The 21,090-nt window shown below is 42.6% G+C and overlaps 1 protein-coding gene across 1 annotated transcript in view; it reads left to right on the forward strand.

Annotated features, from left to right (window-relative positions):
• Window positions 1–777: 777 nt before the first annotated feature.
• The window catches only part of LOC125451147 (centromere protein C-like), an 80,838-nt gene continuing 60,525 nt past the window's right edge, over window positions 778–21,090 (forward strand). The window contains exons 1-5 of the mRNA XM_048527924.2: window positions 778–883; window positions 4,992–5,047; window positions 11,242–11,324; window positions 17,708–17,820; window positions 18,579–18,669. Coding sequence (XP_048383881.2) covers window positions 854–883; window positions 4,992–5,047; window positions 11,242–11,324; window positions 17,708–17,820; window positions 18,579–18,669 — 373 coding nt within the window. The 5' untranslated portion in view covers window positions 778–853. The remainder of the gene's footprint in view (window positions 884–4,991; window positions 5,048–11,241; window positions 11,325–17,707; window positions 17,821–18,578; window positions 18,670–21,090) is intronic.

Below are 21,090 nucleotides of genomic sequence, written 5' to 3' on the forward strand. Positions count from 1 at the left end.
CTGTGCAGCACTTGAGCACAACTCTATCCATCTTGCCTGTGTTTGGTCTTTGCAAGCACTGTACACTTCCTATTCCTATGCTTTTTCCTCTTTTAAGTTTTTAATTCACTTGTTTTTTGAATGCTACCAATGAATGTTGCATCCACTATTCCAACAGATTCTATAATGAAATTCATGCATGTGAAAATAAAGACCCTTCAGATAGCTACTGGTTCTTTTGCCAGTCTTGCATACATATTTCCTGATTACTGACCCTTTTCCCACTGGAAACAATTACTCTTTAGCAGTTTTGATAGAGCAAATAATGACACCAAATACCCAACCCTTTCATTGGTGTAAAGAGAACCCCAGCTTCTGTACATAAATGAAGTGCGTCATTCCTGGTACCATTAACTCTTTGCAAGTCTCAAATTAATTAACGTCCTTAAAAAGTGCGATGCCCAACAATTCCCATGGGCATTTATAAAAGATAAAATCAGAACGTAAGAATATTTTTCCACATCAACCTTTATTATTATTCACGACGACTGCAAGTGAGTCTTGAACCGAGGCCTACAGATTGACATACAAGAACACAACCACAGCACCAGAAGACCCAAGGAGGAGAAGGTACTAACCATTCATGAGCGCACCAGTGCCAACGTAGGGATTACTTTCAAAACACAGTCACATGACCGGGAAGGAGGCTGGCAGCTTGCTGATGCCGTCACGCCGTCCCCGGCGGAGGGCGCGCGCTGAGCTCTGATTGGTACACGACGGGCCAAAACACCCGGGTCGCGCAGACAGTGACGTAATTGCCGCGCGACGGATTTCAAATTAACGGAAGAGGCGCGAGAGTTGAGCGCGAGCAACAATGAACGGGGACGGAGTTTTGCCCAGGCTGGTGAGTGTCCGGGAGAGGGTGGGCTCCGGCCAGGCCGGCGAGTGATGGGCGATTGGGGGTGTACTGTCCAGTCTGGTGTGTGTCCGGGGGTTGGGTGGGGGGGTACTGTCCAGTCTGGTGTGTGTCGGGGGGGAGGGGGTACTGTCCAGTCTGGTGTGTGTCGGGGGGTTGGGGGTGGGTACTGTCCAGTCTGGTGTGTGTCCGGGGGTTGGGGGTGGGTACTGTCCAGTCTGGTGTGTGTCCGGGGGTTGGGGGTGGGTACTGTCCAGTCTGGTGTGTGTCCGGGGGTTGGGTGGGGGGGTGTACTGTCCAGTCTGGTGTGTGTCGGGGGGGAGGGGGTACTGTCCAGTCTGGTGTGTGTCGGGGGGGAGGGGGTACTGTCCAGTCTGGTGTGTGTCGGGGGGGAGGGGGTACTGTCCAGTCTGGTGTGTGTCGGGGGGGAGGGGGTACTGTCCAGTCTGGTGTGTGTCGGGGGGGAGGGGGTACTGTCCAGTCTGGTGTGTGTCGGGGGGGAGGGGGTACTGTCCAGTCTGGTGTGTGTCCGGGGGGGAGGGGGTACTGTCCAGTCTGGTGTGTGTCCGGGGGTTGGGGGTGGGTACTGTCCAGTCTGGTGTGTGTCCGGGGGTTGGGGGTGGGTACTGTCCAGTCTGGTGTGTGTCGGGGGGTTGGGTGGGGGGATGTACTGTCCAGTCTGGTGTGTGTCGGGGGGGAGGGGGTACTGTCCAGTCTGGTGTGTGTCGGGGGGGAGGGGGTACTGTCCAGTCTGGTGTGTGTCCGGGGGTTGGGTGGGGGGGTGTACTGTCCAGTCTGGTGTGTGTCGTGGGGGAGGGGGTACTGTCCAGTCTGGTGTGTGTCCGGGGGTTGGGGGTGGGTACTGTCCAGTCTGGTGTGTGTCCGGGGGTTGGGGGTGGGGGGTGGGTACTGTCCAGTCTGGTGTGTGTCCGGGGGTTGGGGGTGGGTACTGTCCAGTCTGGTGTGTGTCCGGGGGTTGGGGGTGGGTACTGTCCAGTCTGGTGTGTGTCCGGGGGTTGGGTGGGGGGGTGTACTGTCCAGTCTGGTGTGTGTCGGGGGGGAGGGGGTACTGTCCAGTCTGGTGTGTGTCGGGGGGGAGGGGGGTACTGTCCAGTCTGGTGTGTGTCCGGGGGTTGGGTGGGGGGGTGTACTGTCCAGTCTGGTGTGTGTCGTGGGGGAGGGGGTACTGTCCAGTCTGGTGTGTGTCCGGGGGTTGGGGGTGGGTACTGTCCAGTCTGGTGTGTGTCCGGGGGTTGGGGGTGGGTACTGTCCAGTCTGGTGTGTGTCCGGGGGTTGGGTGGGGGGGTGTACTGTCCAGTCTGGTGTGTGTCGGGGGGGAGGGGGGTACTGTCCAGTCTGGTGTGTGTCGGGGGGGAGGGGGTACTGTCCAGTCTGGTGTGTGTCCGGGGGTTGGGGGTACTGTCCAGTCTGGTGTGTGTCCGGGGGTTGGGGGTGGGTACTGTCCAGTCTGGTGTGTGTCCGGGGGTTGGGGGTGGGTACTGTCCAGTTTGGTGTGTGTCCGGGGGTTGGGGGTGGGTACTGTCCAGTCTGGTGTGTGTCGGGGGGTTGGGTGGGGGGGTGTACTGTCCAGTCTGGTGTGTGTCGGGGGGGAGGGGGTACTGTCCAGTCTGGTGTGTGTCCGGGGGTTGGGGGTGGGTACTGTCCAGTCTGGTGTGCGTCGGGGGGTTGGGTGGGGGGGTGTACTGTCCAGTCTGGTGTGTGTCGGGGGGGAGGGGGTACTGTCCAGTCTGGTGTGTGTCGGGGGGGAGGGGGTACTGTCCAGTCTGGTGTGTGTCCGGGGGTTGGGGGTACTGTCCAGTCTGGTGTGTGTCCGGGGGTTGGGGGTGGGTACTGTCCAGTCTGGTGTGTGTCCGGGGGTTGGGGGTGGGTACTGTCCAGTCTGGTGTGTGTCCGGGGGTTGGGGGTGGGTACTGTCCAGTCTGGTGTGTGTCCGGGGGTTGGGTGGGGGGGTGTACTGTCCAGTCTGGTGTGTGTCGGGGGGGAGGGGGTACTGTCCAGTCTGGTGTGTGTCGGGGGGGAGGGGGTACTGTCCAGTCTGGTGTGTGTCGGGGGGGAGGGGGTACTGTCCAGTCTGGTGTGTGTCCGGGGGTTGGGGGTGGGTACTGTCCAGTCTGGTGTGTGTCGGGGGGTTGGGTGGGGGGGTGTACTGTCCAGTCTGGTGTGTGTCGGGGGGGAGGGGGTACTGTCCAGTCTGGTGTGTGTCGGGGGGGAGGGGGGTACCGTCCAGTCTGGTGTGTGTCGGGGGGGAGGGGGGTACCGTCCAGTCTGGTGTGTGTCGGGGGGGAGGGGGGTACCGTCCAGTCTGGTGTGTGTCGGGGGGGAGGGGGGTACCGTCCAGTCTGGTGTGTGTCGGGGGGGAGGGCTGCACCGTCCGGCCTGGTGTGTGCCCGGGGGTTGGGGGGGGGAGGGGTGCACCGTCCGGCCTGGTGTGTGCCCGGGGGTTGGGGGGGGGGGAGGGGTGCACCGTCCGGCCTGGTGTGTGCCCGGGGGTGGGGGGGGGGGGAGGGGTGCACCGTCCGGCCTGGTGTGTGCCCGGGGGTTGGGGGGGGGGAGGGGTGCACCGTCCGGCCTGGTGTGTGCCCGGGGGTTGGGGGGGGGAGGGGTGCACCGTCCGGCCTGGTGTGTGCCCGGGGGTTGGGGGGGTGAAGGGTGCACCGTCCGGCCTGGTGTGTGCCCGGGGGTTGGGGGGGTGAAGTTGGTGGGCGCTGCCCGGCCTGGTGTGTGCCCGGGGGTTGGGGGGGTGAAGTTGGTGGGCGCTGCCCGGCCTGGTGTGTGCCCGGGGGTTGGGGGGGTGAAGTTGGTGGGCGCTGCCCGGCCTGGTGTGTGTCCGGGGGTTGGGGGGTGAAGTTGGTGGGCGCTGCCCAGACTGGTGAGTGATCTTGGAGATTGAGGAGTGGGTATGGTACACTGCTCTGGCTGGTGAGTGGTTGGGGATATTGTGTTGCCCTGACTGGTGTGCAAGTCTGGAGTGGTTGGGGCACTGCTTTCGCTGGTCAGAGAGTCCACATGGAAGTGTTTTTCGCACCTGCTAGTTGTCGGTTGTTTGCCATTGTTTAAGGCTGTATGTTGTTGTTATTGTCTGGACTTGCTGGTCTTCCTGCATTGAATGTGAAAGATGCTGGATGGGGTTGTAAGAGTGTTGATGGTTTGTATTCAGTCACTGCTGTTCAGACCAATTTGTGGTTATGGTTTTAAACTGTGTATTAAAGGTATTTGATTAATCAGTCAATTGCCCCCCCCCGCCACCGCCATAAGGAATTAGTGTCTTCTGGAAAATTCTGTAACTTCTGTTTTCTGAATAGAAAATGCAGCCAACTACTCATGCAACTTGTGTGTGTGTGTGTGTGTGTGTGTGTGTGTGTGTGTGTGTGTGAGTGAGAGAGAGAAGTGACAAATAATAATGACTGAAACAATCTGATTATTTGTTGTCTTTAAATCAGATTGTGGTGAATAATAATTATGCATTTTTGCACAGTCTAAACCATTTGTTAATAATTATTGCTTGGAGAAAGTTTCATGATAACCTAGATTTTTGTTTACAGAAGAACGTGGTTACTGTGTTTCTGATGCTGAACTAAAAGCAGTCTGATACCTATATATTTGGCATCCTTTTAAATTCAGACTTTAGCCCTACTCTTCTGATGAACATAGATAAGCGATCAGTTCATTCTTCCAACCCTGGTCATACTAATCAGTTATAAAGGTTTAAGGCCCTTCAGAGAAATAGGATAAGGAAGCATAGTAATATTAAAAAAGTTGGCAGAAAGAGGACAAGTCTGTACAGCTGCCTGGGCAGTTGTCATACTACACCTAATTGAGGGAAAGAAAACTAAGTAATTTCTTGAGGTAGGGATTTTTTGGTACATTTTTCTAGATACCAATGATTAATTTGTAGATACGTAAACCTAGTGGTCAGTGAAGCTTGTTGTTTCATTAATCTTTACAGTTATCATTGATAAGAACTGGGTGAGATGAAAGGTGGAAAGGAAGATTTTCGTGAATGTATCAGCTTTGAAAGTACTTAATATTGCATTGATGTTAATTTTTTAAAAATGTTTATCTTTTTGCTTTGCAGGAATTGCCAAAACAGCCGTATAGAAGTAGATATTACAGAGATAATACACTTGGGAGGTAAAAGAGCTGTGAATTGTTTTAACTGAGAACATTTTTTTGCCTGATGGAGAAATCTGTGCTGGTACTCATTAAATTCTTGCCTATTTAAAGATGTACAACCACCAACTTCAGTGATTTTTTAAAAAAAAAATCATCCAATTTGTTTTAATTGATTTTGGCCAGGGTATTGAAACTGAATAAAAAATATCACCATATTAATAAAGAAGTGGGGATGCTGGAAATCTGAAACAAAAACATAAAATGCTCAGAGAACTCAGCAGGTCTGATACCATCTTTGAGCAAGCCGAGTCACATTTTGAGCCCTTCAGAGCAGACTCTGCTTTCTCTCTGTGGGTGATGCCAGACCTGTTGAGTTTCTCCCAGCAATTTCATCTTATTTCATTTATTCACTTGTGGGATCCAGACATCACTGGTTGGTCATCATTTAATGCCTGGCCCTAGCTGCCCTTGAGAAGGTGGTGGTGACCTGCCACCTTGAACTGTTGTAGTCCATGTCCTGTAGGTAGATTGACGATGCCCTGAGGGAGGAAATCTCAGGATTTTGACTGACTTTTGATTTTTTTTTGTTTCAGATTTTATTGCTACTTTGTTTTGTAGTTCATACTATAGTTTTGCAGTTATAAAATTACCTTTAAGAGTAATAATCAAACCTGCTTAAAGGTTGAATCGCCCACTTTTTGCTAAAATTTAATTTGATTTTTGATCTGCCAAGTGTAAAAGTTGATCCCCAACCTTTAGCCACAAGTCCAAATTATCTTGTATTGCCACTCAAATCACACTTGACCTGGTGTTTATCTGCTTGGTGGAATTATAGATTGCCAATTTTGAAGACAGCTGCTTAGCTGTGTGTATGTCAACACATGATGTTAAGCGTACCGCCAGACTGGTGCATGCTGCATCTGTGCAAATCCTGTGTCTAATATAACAAAATGCTATCAAGAAGGAATCTTAGATATGTAGCAGAATTCAAACTTAAAGCTGTTGAAATTGTAGAACAGACAAATAATTTTGCAGGAGCTAACGAATTGAAGGTGGAAGGAAGGACAGTTCACACCTTAGGTAGCTGCTGAAGAATACAAGTGTGAACAGTGACAAAACCCTACATGTGGCTGCTGTTGGAAGATGAAGTTGCAAAGTTCGTGTTAATGAAAGTCACCAGAATGTACTCAGTTTCTTGAGGACTGATCCGAATCTTCACCCTGAGAAAAGACATTGCAAATTTTTAAAGCTAGCCCCTTGTTGGATTGCTGCACTTATATTCTTGTACTGTGACAGAAGTCCAAGGCTTCACTGCATCTTCCAACAGAATCTGAGTGATCAGAATCTTAGCTCTCATAAATTTATTTTCAAACATTGACAAAAAAATGGAAACCTATTGGCTTGTTTCGAGAACAGGATTAAGACACCCATGAATTTTGACATGCCAGCCAGTCAAACAGTGACCAGTGTTGGAGAGAAAATAGTATTAGTGAAGACATCTGCCCTTTAAAAAGAGTAAATTTACCGTTGTGCTGTTGGGTGTGTCAGATGGGACAAAGGTAAATCCAATGATGATGTTCAGGAGAGAAACCGTCCAAAGACGACAATTCCCGGAAGGGTAGTCCAAACCCACATCCGTAATAAAGGATGGATGGGCACAGGTGCCTTGAAAATATGGTTGGGTTTGGGGATTCTGATCATTATTTAAAGAACAATTCTGTAAAGAATAAACCTTCTCTTCTGGGACATTTTCAGGTTATGTTTTTCTTTGACAATATTACTGAAGTTAGAATGCAAAACGGTGATAATGCATTAATTCCTGGTGGTTTTACTGGTTTTCTTTAATCATTAAATGTTTCTTTAAACAGGCCCTTCCAACATAGCATGAGGAAAATAGCTGACTGGGTTGTCAGAGAAGAAAAGATATTCACCAAGGGAGGGAGCGTAGGAACTCTGTTAGCAGTCATGTGTGAGTGAATTGTGGAGCCCCAGGATGAAATCAGAATGGAGAAGGAGATTGTCAACAAATCATTCAAAAAATGTGGAAAATTGAATGTGCTTGATAGCACAGAAAACTATTACTTGGAGAATAATAAGGCTAATGATAATGTGATTTTTAATGCAGATGTTAGTGTTCCAAAGCTATAACTTATGAAGAGAGATTGGACAGACTGAGTGTTTTCCTTGGAGCAGAGACTGAGGGTGATGTGATTGAGATGTATAAAATTTATAGGGCATTGACAGGAAGCAACTTTTCCCCTTGTTGGACCAGTGATAGGGGACATAGCTTTAAGATGAGAGGCAGGAGATTTAGAGGGGATGTGAGGGAACATTTTTCTGCTGAGTGGTGGGAATTTGAAACTCGAAAGTGGTAGTGGCTGAAACGTTCATATATTTAGTCTTATTTAGCTATGCATTGATGATGCTAAGCTATACAAGGTAATTGGCCAAGCACTGGAAAAAGGGATTAAAATGGGTGGTTGCAGACATTGGCTTTGGAAGTTGGGCTTGTACTTTTTGGAATATAGAGGAATGGGAAAGAGACCTGCTTGAAACATACAAGATTCTTAGAGGACTTAACAAGGTAGGAGGGGAAGGGTTGATTTCTCCTATTGGGAAGTCTAGCATCAGAGGGCATAATCTCAGAGTAGGGCGTCAATCATATAAAACAGATGAGGAAGACTTTCTTCTTATGGTAAAGAATCTGTGGAATTCTCTACCACAGAAGGCTGTCTAAGCTGGGTCATTAAATATATTCAGTTCTGAGTGTATTTGTAAGGGAATCAAGGATAATGGAGAAAAGATAGGTAAATGAGGATTATCAGATTAGCCATTATGTGTAAATCATCACAAAATAATTTGGTTACTTATTTAAAAAATCCCCTCAATTAAGTACTGAAACAATGATTTAAACTTTATTGCATGTTGCAACCAAAAAAATCCCTGAAGTAAGCAAGTTAAACCTCACAACTCAACTTGGCTATCTCCTGATTTAATGAGTTTAGCTACGATTCCAACCAACAGTGTCTGTCTCTGGAAGTGTCTGGTATTGAATCTTTGTGCAGTGATTTCCTTCAAAGTTTTGCTGCTGAATTGTTCCAGTGTTGGATTCATGTATGGTTTATTTTGTCCTTCAGGTCAATGATGTGAGATTATTGATGATTCTTTAGATTCTTGCATCTAAATTATTGACTACTGTAAAAGCATTGAGTCTGCAGCTTGCGTTTTCATCAGAAGTAGCTTCCCTGTTCCTTGTAACATTTGGTATTGGCTGTCCGTTTGAAAACACAGCTTTCCTGTGATTAAGTCCTTAAAATCTTCTACAGGACAGTCAATTGCCCTTGTGACAGTAAAGCAACTAGTTATTAAGTAGATGTCAAAACAGATTTGTTCATGTAGCTTTACTCCCTGTTTTCCCACACATGGCAAAACGCTTTCAGTTTCTAGAAATGTTTTATTCGTTGACCCTTGCTAGTTTATTCCAGAGTTATTGCTGCTTCATTCTGTGTATAACTGTTTATTGTTGATTCTTTCAATCAATAACTTTATAAACATCAGAAATTTAATAATATCACACCATGATCACATTGAATGACGAAGCAGACTCAATGGGTTGAATGGTGTAATTCTCCTAGGTCTTATGGATGTGGGTGATTGGTGTCAGTTTAAATTTAAAAAATCTTTTTTCCCTTGGTGGTCAGTGTTTGTCATTTGTTAGCTTAATTGTCAAATAGGTGATTTGGCTTTTTAAAAAAAATACTTGGGTTTTTTTGTCATATTTGTACTGGGTGTTTAACTTAAATAGTGGTGAGTTTATTTTCAAAACACAAGCTGTTTTCTTCTCCAGTGGGTGGTTGGCTTCTGGGTGGGGGAACGTAGAAATTGGCATCTGTACTAAGCTGGATTTATAATAGAGCACTTGAAAGTCTCAAAGTCTTTTGCTCTCTTATTCAAGGTATGAATTTTAGTCTGTTGAACATACTTAAATCCAATTTAAAGAAAAAAAACAGTTTGTGATGCCTGTGATAAGAGTAGTCATTGTTTCCACTTATTGTGCTGGTCCTGTGCTTTTTGTATAAAAACTGAAAGAACAGATGCTGTAAATCAGGAACAAAAACATAGTTGCTGGAATAGTTCAGCAAGTCTAGCAGCATCTGTGAAGGAAAAAAACAGTTCATGCTTTGGGTTTGGTGACCCTTCCTCAGAACTCAGAAGGGCAAATTAGGAAACAGCTAAAGAATAGCAAGTGGATAACTTGGTTGTATGAACAGAATGGAAAGGTATTAGGGCAGAGGATTTTCTTGTGATTGACCATTGAAAGCTGTCTGTGATTGTACTTTGAGATCCATTTTGAAGACATTGGATAAATTAACATGATTATTTCAAGCCTTTGTTCTTTGACGAAACCTGGTATATTGTGTATATTTTTTTGATACCTTACTTTTGAAACGATATTTGTGGGTTTGAGATCGGGCAGGGAAGAAGGCGTATTAAATATTTCAAGTGTTTCCAATGAAAGATTTTAAGAATTGAATCCTACTTTGCCTCTAGAACGATAAAATATACAACACTTTTTTTTTCCTCTGAAACTGAAAATTTGTAACTTGGATTGCACTTTTAATTGCCTGTTTCTCTGCAGGTGAGTGCAGCAGCCAGTTTTCATACAGCAAGGACAAAAAAATTAACAACTGATTATTGATCAGATGGCCTTATGTTTAGCTATACTTGGAGGAATTTTGACCAGCCGCACAAAGCCCTTTTTCCATTTTGATTAGTGCAATAAAACTCTCTTTTTGTTTCAACCTGGGCAGGTACATGGATTGGAAAGGTTAGAGGGATATAGGCCAAATGCAGGCAACTGGGACTCGTTTGGTTTGGGAAACCTATTCTGCGTGGATAAATTGGATCGACAGGCTCATTTCCGTGCTTTATGACTCTGCTTGCACAGATTAGTATGAAACTAGGTGCTCCAAATTTTCTAATGTTCTTAGAAGCAGCTATAATTTGTTTTCTTAATTTGGATTATAATATTTTGTAGATTCATAAACCTTTTCAGTTGTGAAAAATGTCCTGTAATTCAACTGGGGAATAAATTTGCATTAAAAATGGTTCAAACTCTCTTTGTTTCAGGACAAATGTCTAGGAGAGGAATTTAAAAGATAAATTGCAATAACTATATAGTAATGTTTTTAAAGGAGTCATTAGTAAATTTTGGTGCACTTGCAAGACCTTAAAACTTCACTTTTCAAATTAGCATTAGTTACTGAAAAGAAATCAGTGCTGTTTTGCAGCACTTTTAACATACAATAATAGATGTAACATTATGTAGGATTTTTAAAAAAGTCTTTGATGATGCAAGTACCTATGTGAGGAAACTAACCACAACCCCCTAGAAAGCTGGTATTTAAAAGTGTAGCTGCTCAAAACAATGTTTTTTTTTAAAGCCTTAGACTTTGGCATGATATACTCTGAAATATAATAGCCAGAATCGATTAACGTAGGGTCTGCTGTTCACTCATATAAGGTTCTTGCTTCAATATCATGTTTGCATGGAAAATTAGTTATTTGGATTGTAGCGTTTCGCTTTCACTTTCTCAAGATTAAATCATTGTGCTTTCTATTCAAATAATTTGTTCCTGAAGTTGATGGAGTCTGTTCTTTGCTCATTTTTTTCTTATGTTTGCCTGTGAATAACAGAAGGGCGAGAAAAACTGAATAACTGAAATTTATTATTACCAACGAGGCTGTAATTTGTGGCACCTGATCCGTCCAGATGACTGCAAGCATTTTTGAAAGATTCGATTCATTTATTGTACTTTGTAAAGAGTCTTCAGTTTGCATTTTAATGTGTTTCGACACATTGTTTTGTATATCATTTGTTTGCATTTAATACAGATAAATTATAGGTGAAACAAAAACAGAAATTGCTGGCAAAAGTCTGCAGGCTTAGCTGCATCTGTGGGCAGAACATAGAGAACGTAGTTACTGTTTCGAGCCCAGTGACTCTCAAAAAGTCACCAGATTCGAAAGATTGTTTTCTCCCCACCAATGATGCCAGAACTGCTGACTTTTACCAGCAAGTTATGTTATTGATTGATCTCCAGCATCCACAGTTCTTTTGTTTTATGTTAGTGAATTCTTGGTGTTTTTGGGTGCATTAAAATATGTATAAAAGATTTCTTAGTTTAATTTTTTTCTTTCAAACTATCTAGACTGCCAAGAAAACCTGTGACCACCATCTCTCAGAAAAATATCAACACTTCAACCATTCTGAATAACTTCTTGGCTGGATTAGGTGAACTTTTCTTAAACATCCAATTTAACTGTGATATGTTGAACTCTATTCCATGGTGCTGTTATGATGGTTTACCAATATGCTGAACTGTGATAGGTGGATTTGGTTACCAAACTTGTGGAAGCCTGATCTTGGTTGCATCAGCTAGACTTCAGTAAAGGAAGAGGAGTGAATGGTCTTCAAAAAGTACTCGGCAGTGGTTGGGGATGGTGGCAGTACACTGCGGCATTGTGCTCAGCTAGGTTTTCAGCTGTGAACTGAGATCAGTTATGGGACTATTCAGTGGGACTTGTCAGTCTCCAAAGGAGTTAGGACAGGAGAAAGGTGGTCTGGAATAGTTTAACATCAGTGTAAGAGGTCCAGAAACAGACTGGAAGAGGAGTTTAAGGAGTCCACTTTAAATGCTAGGAACTGTCAATGGTTTATCTCAGGTCTTATGAAGAGACATTAACTTTCGAGTGTGTAATAGTAGAGCATGTAGAAATATGTAACATGATTAAGCTGATTCATTGTGGCTTTGTGAAGGGAAAAGCATGCCTGACAAGTTTATTAAAATTCTTTGAGGAAGTTAAAAAGCAAGGTTGATTTTTGAAGGGAAAGCAGTGGATTTAGTATGTTTGAATTTGATAAGGTACCACACAATAGGCTATTTAATAAGATAAGAACCTGCGGTGTTGGACCTAGTAAGTTAGCACGGATAGATTCATACAGCATGGAACAGACCCTTTGGTCCAACCAGTCTGTGCAACTTCTGTTTCTGTTCCTGATTTATAGCATCTGCAGTTCTTTCAGTTTTTATAATCCTAAACTAAACTAGGCTTATCTGCCTACTCCTGGCCAGTATCGCTTTAAACCTTTCCTATTCATGTGTCCGCCCAAATGTCTTTTTAAAAGTTGTAATTGTACCCACATCCATCATTTCCTCAGAGTTCGTTCCATACATGAGCCATCCTCCGCTTTTTAAAAAAGACAAGAAGCGAATTTGTGAAACTCTCTCCTGTCACCTTAAGAATGTGCCCCCTAGTCTCCAAATAGTTGGGAAATAGGGAGGATGACAGAGTCTGCAGAGGAAGAAAGACCATAGAACATAGAACAGTATAGCACAGAACAAGCCCTTCAGCCCACAATGTTGTGCCGACCATTGATCCTCATGTATGCACCCTCAAATTTCTGTGTCCATATACATGTCCAGCAGTCTCTTAAATGACCCCAATGACCTTGCTTCCACAACTGCTGGCAACGCATTCCATGCTCTCACAACTCTCTGCGTAAAGAACCTGCCTCTGACATCCCCTCTATACTTTCCACCAACCAGCTTAAAACTATGACCCCTCGTGCTAGCCATTTCTGCCCTGGGAAATAGTCTCTGGCTGTCAACTCTATCTATGCCTCTCATTATCTTGTATGCCTCAATTAGGTCCCCTCTCCTCCTCCTTTTCTCCAATGAAAAGAGACCGAGCTCAGTCAACCTCTCTTCATAAGATAAGCCCTCCAGTCCAGGCAGCATCCTGGTAAACCTCCTCTGAACCCTCTCCAAAGCATCCACATCTTTCCTATAATAGGGCGCCCAGAACTGGACGCAGTATTCCAAGTGCGGTCTAACCAAAGTTTTATAGAGCTGCAACAAGATCTCACGACTCTTAAACTCAATCCCCCTGTTAATGAAAGCCAAAACACCATATGCTTTCTTAACAACCCTGTCCACTTGGGTGGCCATTTTAAGGGATCTATGTATCTGCACACCAAGATCCCTCTGTTCCTCCACGCTGCCAAGAATCCTATCCTTAATCCTGTACTCAGCTTTCAAATTCGACCTTCCAAAATGCATCACCTCGCATTTATCCAGGTTGAACTCCATCTGCCAATTAAGTGAATAGGCAAAAGCTTGGCGCGTCAAATATAATGTAGAATCATGAAGTTATGCATCCTAGGGAAAAGACAGCTGCCATTAACTCTATCTATACTCTTCATTATTTGATGAATTTCTATCAGATAGCCTGTCAACTTCCCATACTCCAGCGAAAAATCTCCCGGCCTATCCAGGGTTTTATAACTCAAACCTTCCATACCCGGCAACATCCTGGTGAATCTCTTCTGAACCCTTTTCAGCTTGATAGTATCCTTCCTATAACAGGGCGACTAGAACTGGACACAGTATTCCGGAAGAAGCCTGAGCAATGTTCAATACAACCTCAAAGTGACTTACCAATTCTTATACTCAAAGGACTGTGTAATGAAGGCAAGCGTGCCAAAGGCCTTTTTAACCACTCTGGTTACCTTACAGAAGACAGAGTTGGGGTAAAGGGGGCATTTCAGGATGGCAGCCTGTTATTAGTGGTGTGCCACAGGAATCGGTGGTGGGCAGGGGGTGAATGGTGCGGATGACAGAATCTGCAGAGGAACAAAAACCAATTAAGTGAATGGGCAATAGCTTGGCATATCAAATATAATGTAGAAGACATGAAGTTATGCATTTTGGCAGGAAGAATAGAGGAGATGAAAATTATTTATGATGTGGAGGTGCCAATGTTAGACCGGGTTTGGACAAAATCAGGAGTCACATGACACCAGATTATAGTCCAAACAGGTTTATTTGAAATCTCAAGCTCTGAGTGCTGTTGTTTCATCAGGTGAAATGACTTCAACTGATGAAGGAGCAGTATTTTGAAAGCTTCTGATTTTTAAATAAACCTGTTGAACTATAACCTGGTGTTGTGTGACTTTGAATATTATTTGAATTGAGAAAGATGCAAAAATCTATGGAAGAGGGATTTGTGAGTCTTTGCACGTGACTCTTGAACAGCTAGCATACATGTAATAGGGAAGGTAAGTGGAATGTTTGTGTTTACTTCAAAGGGAATGGAATAGAAAAATAGCAGGATCTTGCTAAACCTATTTGGGCTGTAGCCAGATCACAACCATAATACTGTGAACAGTTTTGGGCTCCTTAGCTGAGGAAAGACAGTCCAGAGAAGATTCAGCAAGCTGATCTTGAGATTGGAAGAATTTTCTTAGGAAGACTGGTTGTGTAGCTTGGGCCTGTATTCCTTCAAGTTCAGAAGATTGTCAGGGGACCTTATTGAAACGTACAAGAATATTAGCAGATCTTACAGGGTAGATGTGGAAAGATTGCTTTCTTTTGTGATAATCTCTCGGACCAACAGGTGTAAACTTGGAATAAGGGGTCACTCTAAGACAGAGATGAGGAGAATTTCTTTTGAGGGTGGTGAATCACTGGAATTTTTTCACTGCAGAGGGCTGTAAAAATGTACTATTGAGTATATTCCAGCTTAACATTATTTTTTGGTAAGAGAATCCAGGGTTTTGGGTATAAGGCACGAAAATAGTATTGAGGATGAGCAGATCAGCCATGATCTCATTGAATGGCAGAGCAGACTGGCCTGCCCTTTTGTTCCTCTGTCTTATAGTCAAAAGATGATAACATTGAATTAATTCAGATCTTTGTTGGAAAGAAACAAAGTACAGTCATTGTCAGCAGAACAAGGAACTTTGAAATGGAAACAAAATGTACTGTATTCTGAGTTTTTTTACAGTTGTGAGAGTGAAAGAGTTGAGTCTGTACTTTGGAGATTTTATAATGAGGCTTTCACATAGTGCTTTTATGTTGTCAAATCGCTATTTTTCCCCTTTTGTCATGAAATAAACTTGGGTGTTCTTGTGTTAAAAATACACAGGCAGCCTCTGTGAGTATGTTCAGTGACTGACCTTTCAGGTAACTAACTGCAAATGTAAAACTTATCTGTCAAGGCATGTTTCACCGTGGGATCTGACGTGTTCATTATTACCATCAGCTAAGTTCATGACATGAAACTGGAACAAGTACAATGAGAGGGTAAAAGATTAGTGTGTCTTGTATTGAATACTTAACATTCAAAGGAACTCTAGTGTAAAGTTCGTGGTTGCCCTTTTGAGCAGTACTTTTAATTCTTTAGCAGTAGGAGAAGGAAACATAGTTCTGTTGTTTCTTTTCCTTGTCATTTGAAATCCTGTAAGTAGCAAGTAGCTGAACGCATAGCTGTTCTTTACTGAATTATTCCTTGGGGCACGTGGTAGTTCAGGGTGTTATAATTTAGCTTCTTCCCTGAACACCTTTTTACAAGCAGATTGGCTGCTGTGAACTGAAACTTCTGCATTTGTATATGTCATGAATGAAATACTTCATAATGAGCAATTGCTTCTAATTAATACACAATGCTTCAAATTCTGTGGGATGCTGCAAGTGTTATCTAGTCTTGTTTCAAATCTGCTCTTTCTAAGGACAAATATTCAAAATCATGAAGTGTCTGGACAGAGTAGATTCAACAGAAACTGATGGAAGGATTAAGAGCCTGGAGACTGAGAAGCAATGGTAATATGAGGACATTTTTAACACACTCTATACCCGAGAATTCTCCTGCTTACAGCACCATGAATGTACCTGCACCAGATAGACTGCACTGGTTTAAGATGACAACTCACTGCCACATTCTCAGTGATTAGGGGTGTGCAACAAATGTTGGCCTTGTCAGCAATGCCCACAGCCCAAGGTGGGGGGAAAGAATAAAAAATGCTTACAGTCTTCTTAGTGGTCTCAAAATACCTCATGCTAATTTCGTACTGAAGCATGGGCAATTCCTTTCTGACCCCTGAAAACACCAAGAGACCATGCAGGTGGAGAAACACAATCCTTCACAAATAATCTACTATTGATCTACAAGTTTTTGTCCTTCATATTTATCCCATTCCCTTTTGAGTGTCAGCTTCATGTTCCAGGACCTTGTAAAATAGGTTGACCACACTTTGAGAAATACTTCAGGTTCTTATCCACTTTTCTACTTGGATACGTAATTCTTATCGCATCAGTCTTCCTGAATTTATTTTATATTGTTCAGCCTGTTCACTTTGGCTAAACATGATTTCAAAATTGTATGCCCTTTTGGCCTAACTTGGAATCGTTTCTGGGGACCAAGGTCACTGATCATGTGAGGGGCCCAGGCAGTCGATTTCAAACCATAATTGTGCATCCCATTCAAAGAGCTACAAGCTGAATAGTGATGCAGGTCCTTGTCTTGGTCTTGCATAGGCTCATCCATACCCTTTTTACTACATCTAGACTTGATTATGTTATTGTTGTTCTTGCCACCCTTCAACTTACTATGGTCCTTAAACTTGGGGTTATATAACACCAATTATATTCTAACTTGTGCCATATCTCTGTCCTATCATCCTGTGTTTGCTGCTGACACCATTAAGAAAGACATGATTTTTAAGAGCGTTTTTGTCCTTTGTTTCAATGTCAATTGTGGTCACACCTGACCGTAATATTCAGTCCCACTACACTCTGAATATTTTTTATCTGCACATTTCTTGAGTAACTCTTATTTTGATTGTGGTAACCAGTGGTGTAACATCTTCAGGTGCCTGAGTTCCAAGTTCTGGAATTAATTCTTTAATTCTCACCACTCTAACATGCTTGATAATAAAGTGTGAAGCTGGATGAACACAGCAGGACAAGCAGCATCTCAGGAGCACAAAAGCTGACGTTTCAGGCCTAGACCCTTCATCAGAGAGCCCTTGGATACCTAATTCTTATCGCATCAGTCTTCCTGAATTTATTTTATATTGTACAGCCCTCTGATGAAGTGTCTAGGCCCGAAACGTCAGCTTTTGTGCTCCTGAGATGCTGCTTAGCCTGCTGTGTTCATCCACCTTCACACTTTTTATTATCTTGGATTCTCCAGCATCTGCAGTTCCCATTATTTCTGACTCTAACATGCTTTGCTCTTTTAAAACAGTTCTTAACAAATTAAAGTATAGATTTTATCTGCTACAATACCACCTCATTGGCTAAGTATTATATGTTATTTAAGGTGCTCCTGTGAAGTGCCTTAGGTTATTTTTACTTTTCGGTGCTGTACAAATACGAACTGATATTCTTATGAACCTTTACTAGGTATAATAAGAACAGCAACTCAACTATATCCTCACTATAGGTTTTGAAAGACGGATTCCTGCTATGTATTTAAAACCAAGTACAAGATACCCTCAAAAGTTGATTTGTAATAAAGAATTGTTTTAATTATTTTGCCACATTGATGATGCTTATTTCTGCCTATAATATGTTTTGAAGCATGTAGCTTCTTCATGATAGTACCACTGTGGCACAGTTATGATCAACTATTAAGAAGTCCTCAAACCACTAATGGATAAATAATCTGAATCTCACACTACATGTTTATTGTAATGGAGTGAGTTGAGAAGTTGCTTTTATTTATGTTGAAGCCATATTACTGAAGTATGCTTGGCTACAGTAATTTTTTTCATGTTTGAAGTTAGATTGTTAATAAAGACACATTAATTTTATTGATTCTTAATATTTTTAGACAGTATTAATAATAGTGGTTCACATCTGGATTCCACATCTCGCTTTGAAGTCCAGCTTCCAAAAGAGAAAAACCTAGTCAAACAATCACCAGCAGATCTTCAGGGTAATAAGGTGATGAAATTCATTAATTTTATTTTATCGATGTGGTTTTTACATCTATAATGTAATTTTCTCTAAGTTTAGTCTAATCAGAAGTTTGTGGAGATGCTGCTTGGCCTGCTGTGTTCATCCAGCTTCACACTTTGTTATTTTGTATTGTGATTGTTGTGATTTAATTTTCCAATTATAGTAAATTGGAGGTTCTGTGTAGAATTGCTATTTTATTAGGGTGGAGATGAATTTATGTTTCTGTTAGGGTATTAACATAGTTCTGGCGTTTGACATTCAGGGTTTTCAGATCAGGTGCGCACAATTTGCTGCTCTATAATACCTTTTCAATGTGCCTTATTTCATTCTTCTGTCACATATTGTGCCACACTTACTAATTCCAGTATGACTCATTTGGTGCACTGTATCTACTCAGAAATGTATTGATACTAGTAGGTGAATTTCAGTTATGATCCTTGAAAGCAACAGGGTAGTGAGATCATCATTCAGCAGATTTGGTTAGACTTGAGACAAATCCCCTGAGGTGAAAGACTTCATAACTATAGCTACTGGCCATTTTAAAAGCAAATTTAATGCGAACCACCTTCACTTTAGTGTACAAAAGAAAAGATACCATGCTTTCCTCCAGGTGTGGCACAATGATTGAAAATTGAGGGTTGGGGACACTTGTAACATGTATTAAATGAAGGAAATTTAATTAGGTTACATTTTAAGATTTTTTTTTTCTTCTCTCCCCCCACCCCACCCCACCCCACCCCCAGACATTGACTACTGCCAGAGCACCATTGCAGGTACCCGAAAATAACCAACCTCATGAAGATTCTTGCACAGGCAAGAGGAAAGAAAACAATGGTTTGTACCACTTATTTCAGTTTTGTTCTTTGTAGTAATGTTGCTTCAGTGCTTTAATTCATTTGCTGGGTTGATTTTAGTGCAGTACTTCACTACCTTTTAAAGACTCAGTGAGAATTTAGACACACAAATCTAGCAGGTTAAAAAAGTGACCATTCAGGATTTTTATTTTTTATTAGGTTATCAAAAACATGCCTTGATCTGAAGAGATGTGAAGTTGAGACTTGTGCGTGATGGCTGCAATTAACTAGGACAAAGAGGGCAGCCAAAAGCATATAGTCCATCAAGCTACATGATGTGATTGGACATTAGTGTGAAGAAAAGGAAATTTAAATCAGATCATCTTACACTTTTTGTTTAGTGTTATGTACTATCAGATTTTTTCACTTATGTTGCAATCTTGGGTTTTTTTTTCTAGTCTCACTGGTAAAATTAAATACTAAATTCAACCAAATTATCAATCTCAGACCACGTCCAGCTTGATTGAAAAGTCATCTAAATTTCATTCTTCAATAAGAAATGACCAGTTGGTTACAAAGATGAACACAGTTCGGATTAAGTATGTATGTATAACTAGTCTAATCGGTCTAATTGTGACTGCTGTGATTTATTTTTCTGATTATAGTAAATTGGAGGTTCTGCATAGAATTGTTATTTTATTAGGATGGAGATGAATTTGTTTCTTTTAGGGGATTAACATAGTTAAACCCTCATGCCCCATCCCCACCTTCTTCCTGTCACCCATTGATGCCAGGTACTAGTTAAATTCGGGGGGGGGGGGAAAGGTTCTGAAAAATGCCATGTTTTGCTGAAGTTTGTCATCCTGCACTCATTTTGAGAACACATTCAAGGAAAAAGACAATATTTATACTCCATGAGAGGCGAGTGTTGGTGGATTGGTACACTTACAAGTTGTCCAAAAAGAATATAAGGGCATGGATTGTCTTAAGTGGTGTTCTGCAGTTACTCGGTACCACAAGCTGCTAGCACTTGTTGACTTCCTGGTTCTAGCTGGCAGAATTCCCTTTGCAGGAAATGAAAGGCATTTTCCATGAGTGATATGGTGAATTCTAGTGGATTTTCAACTCAAATCCTTTGCTAAACAAAGTGCCAAAAAGAGGGAGCAATATGCTTTGCTGTTCAGGCATGTCAATTTCTGAGTGAGTCCAAAACGTAATTGTATAATGAAATCAAAGTACAGCAGATGCTGGAATCTGAAGTAAAACCAGAACATGCTGGTGTGTCTCAGAAGTCTCAAATCTGTGGAAGAAGAATGAGTTTTGAGTTCAATGTGATTCTTCTTCAGAATTGGAAGAATGGTACGCTGTATGTTGCAGCAATTGGGAAAAGAGCAGCAAGTACAAGTTAAGGAATCTGTAGACAGAATTAAACATTTCTTCTGTCATAACAATTCACCTGCAATGTTTAAGATACAGGGGTGCCACACAATGCCTTTGCATTCTTTGTGGACCAACAATTGGCAATATCTTTTGCAGCAATTATGATTGAAAATGTGTTAGTTGGTAGTTAGTTGCCATAATTCAAAATGTTCTTAATTTTGGTGTCCAAAAAAAATTAAGGCTGTGCACTGACCTTAATGGCAACTGAAAAAAATCTCCAAATTGACATCGGTGCCTGAGTGAGGCAAATCTTCCTTCGGAGGAGAGACTGAAGTAACAAATGGAAGATCCGAGATGATTGTTTTCTCAGCCAGAATGGGATCTTTCATACACTGACAAAAATGCTTAGTCCTAGAAATCTTATGACACCGCACCTAGTAGCTCAGCTAGAATCCACATGCCAAAGCTAGCCAAGCTTGTGCTCTACCTTTTGAATCAGATGATATCAAGGGAAGGTTCTGTTCTGATCTTGAAGCCTTAAGTGCCATCCTAAGAGAAGATTATCATTCTGGAGACAATGAGTAAATGTCATTTCCTGTCAGAACAACTAGAAGTCACAAGTCAAGAAGGTAACATTATAACACCTTGACAATAGACAGCAGGTGCTGGAGTCGGCCATTCGGCCCTTCGAGCCAGCACCACCATTCATTATGATCATGGCTGATCATCCACAATCAGTATCCTGTTCCTGCCTTATCCCCATAACCCTTGATTCAACTATCTTTAAGAGCTCTATCTATCTCTTTCTTGAAAGTATCCAGAGGGTTGGCCTCCACTGCCTTCTGGGGCAGAGTATACCATATATCCACCGCTCTCTGGGTGAAGATGTTTTTCCTCCACTCTGTTCTAAACGCCCTACCCCTTATTTTTAAAACTGTCCTCTGGTTCTGGACTCACCCATCAGCGGAAACGTGCTTCCTGCCACCAGAGTGTCCAATCCCTTAATAATCTTCTACGTCTCAATCAGATTCCCGCTCATCCTTCTAAACTCAAGTGTATACAAGCCCAGTTGCTCCAATCT

The sequence above is a fragment of the Stegostoma tigrinum genome, chromosome 3 (assembly GCF_030684315.1).
Source record: "Stegostoma tigrinum isolate sSteTig4 chromosome 3, sSteTig4.hap1, whole genome shotgun sequence".
Classification (NCBI taxonomy): Eukaryota; Metazoa; Chordata; class Chondrichthyes; order Orectolobiformes; family Stegostomatidae; genus Stegostoma; species Stegostoma tigrinum.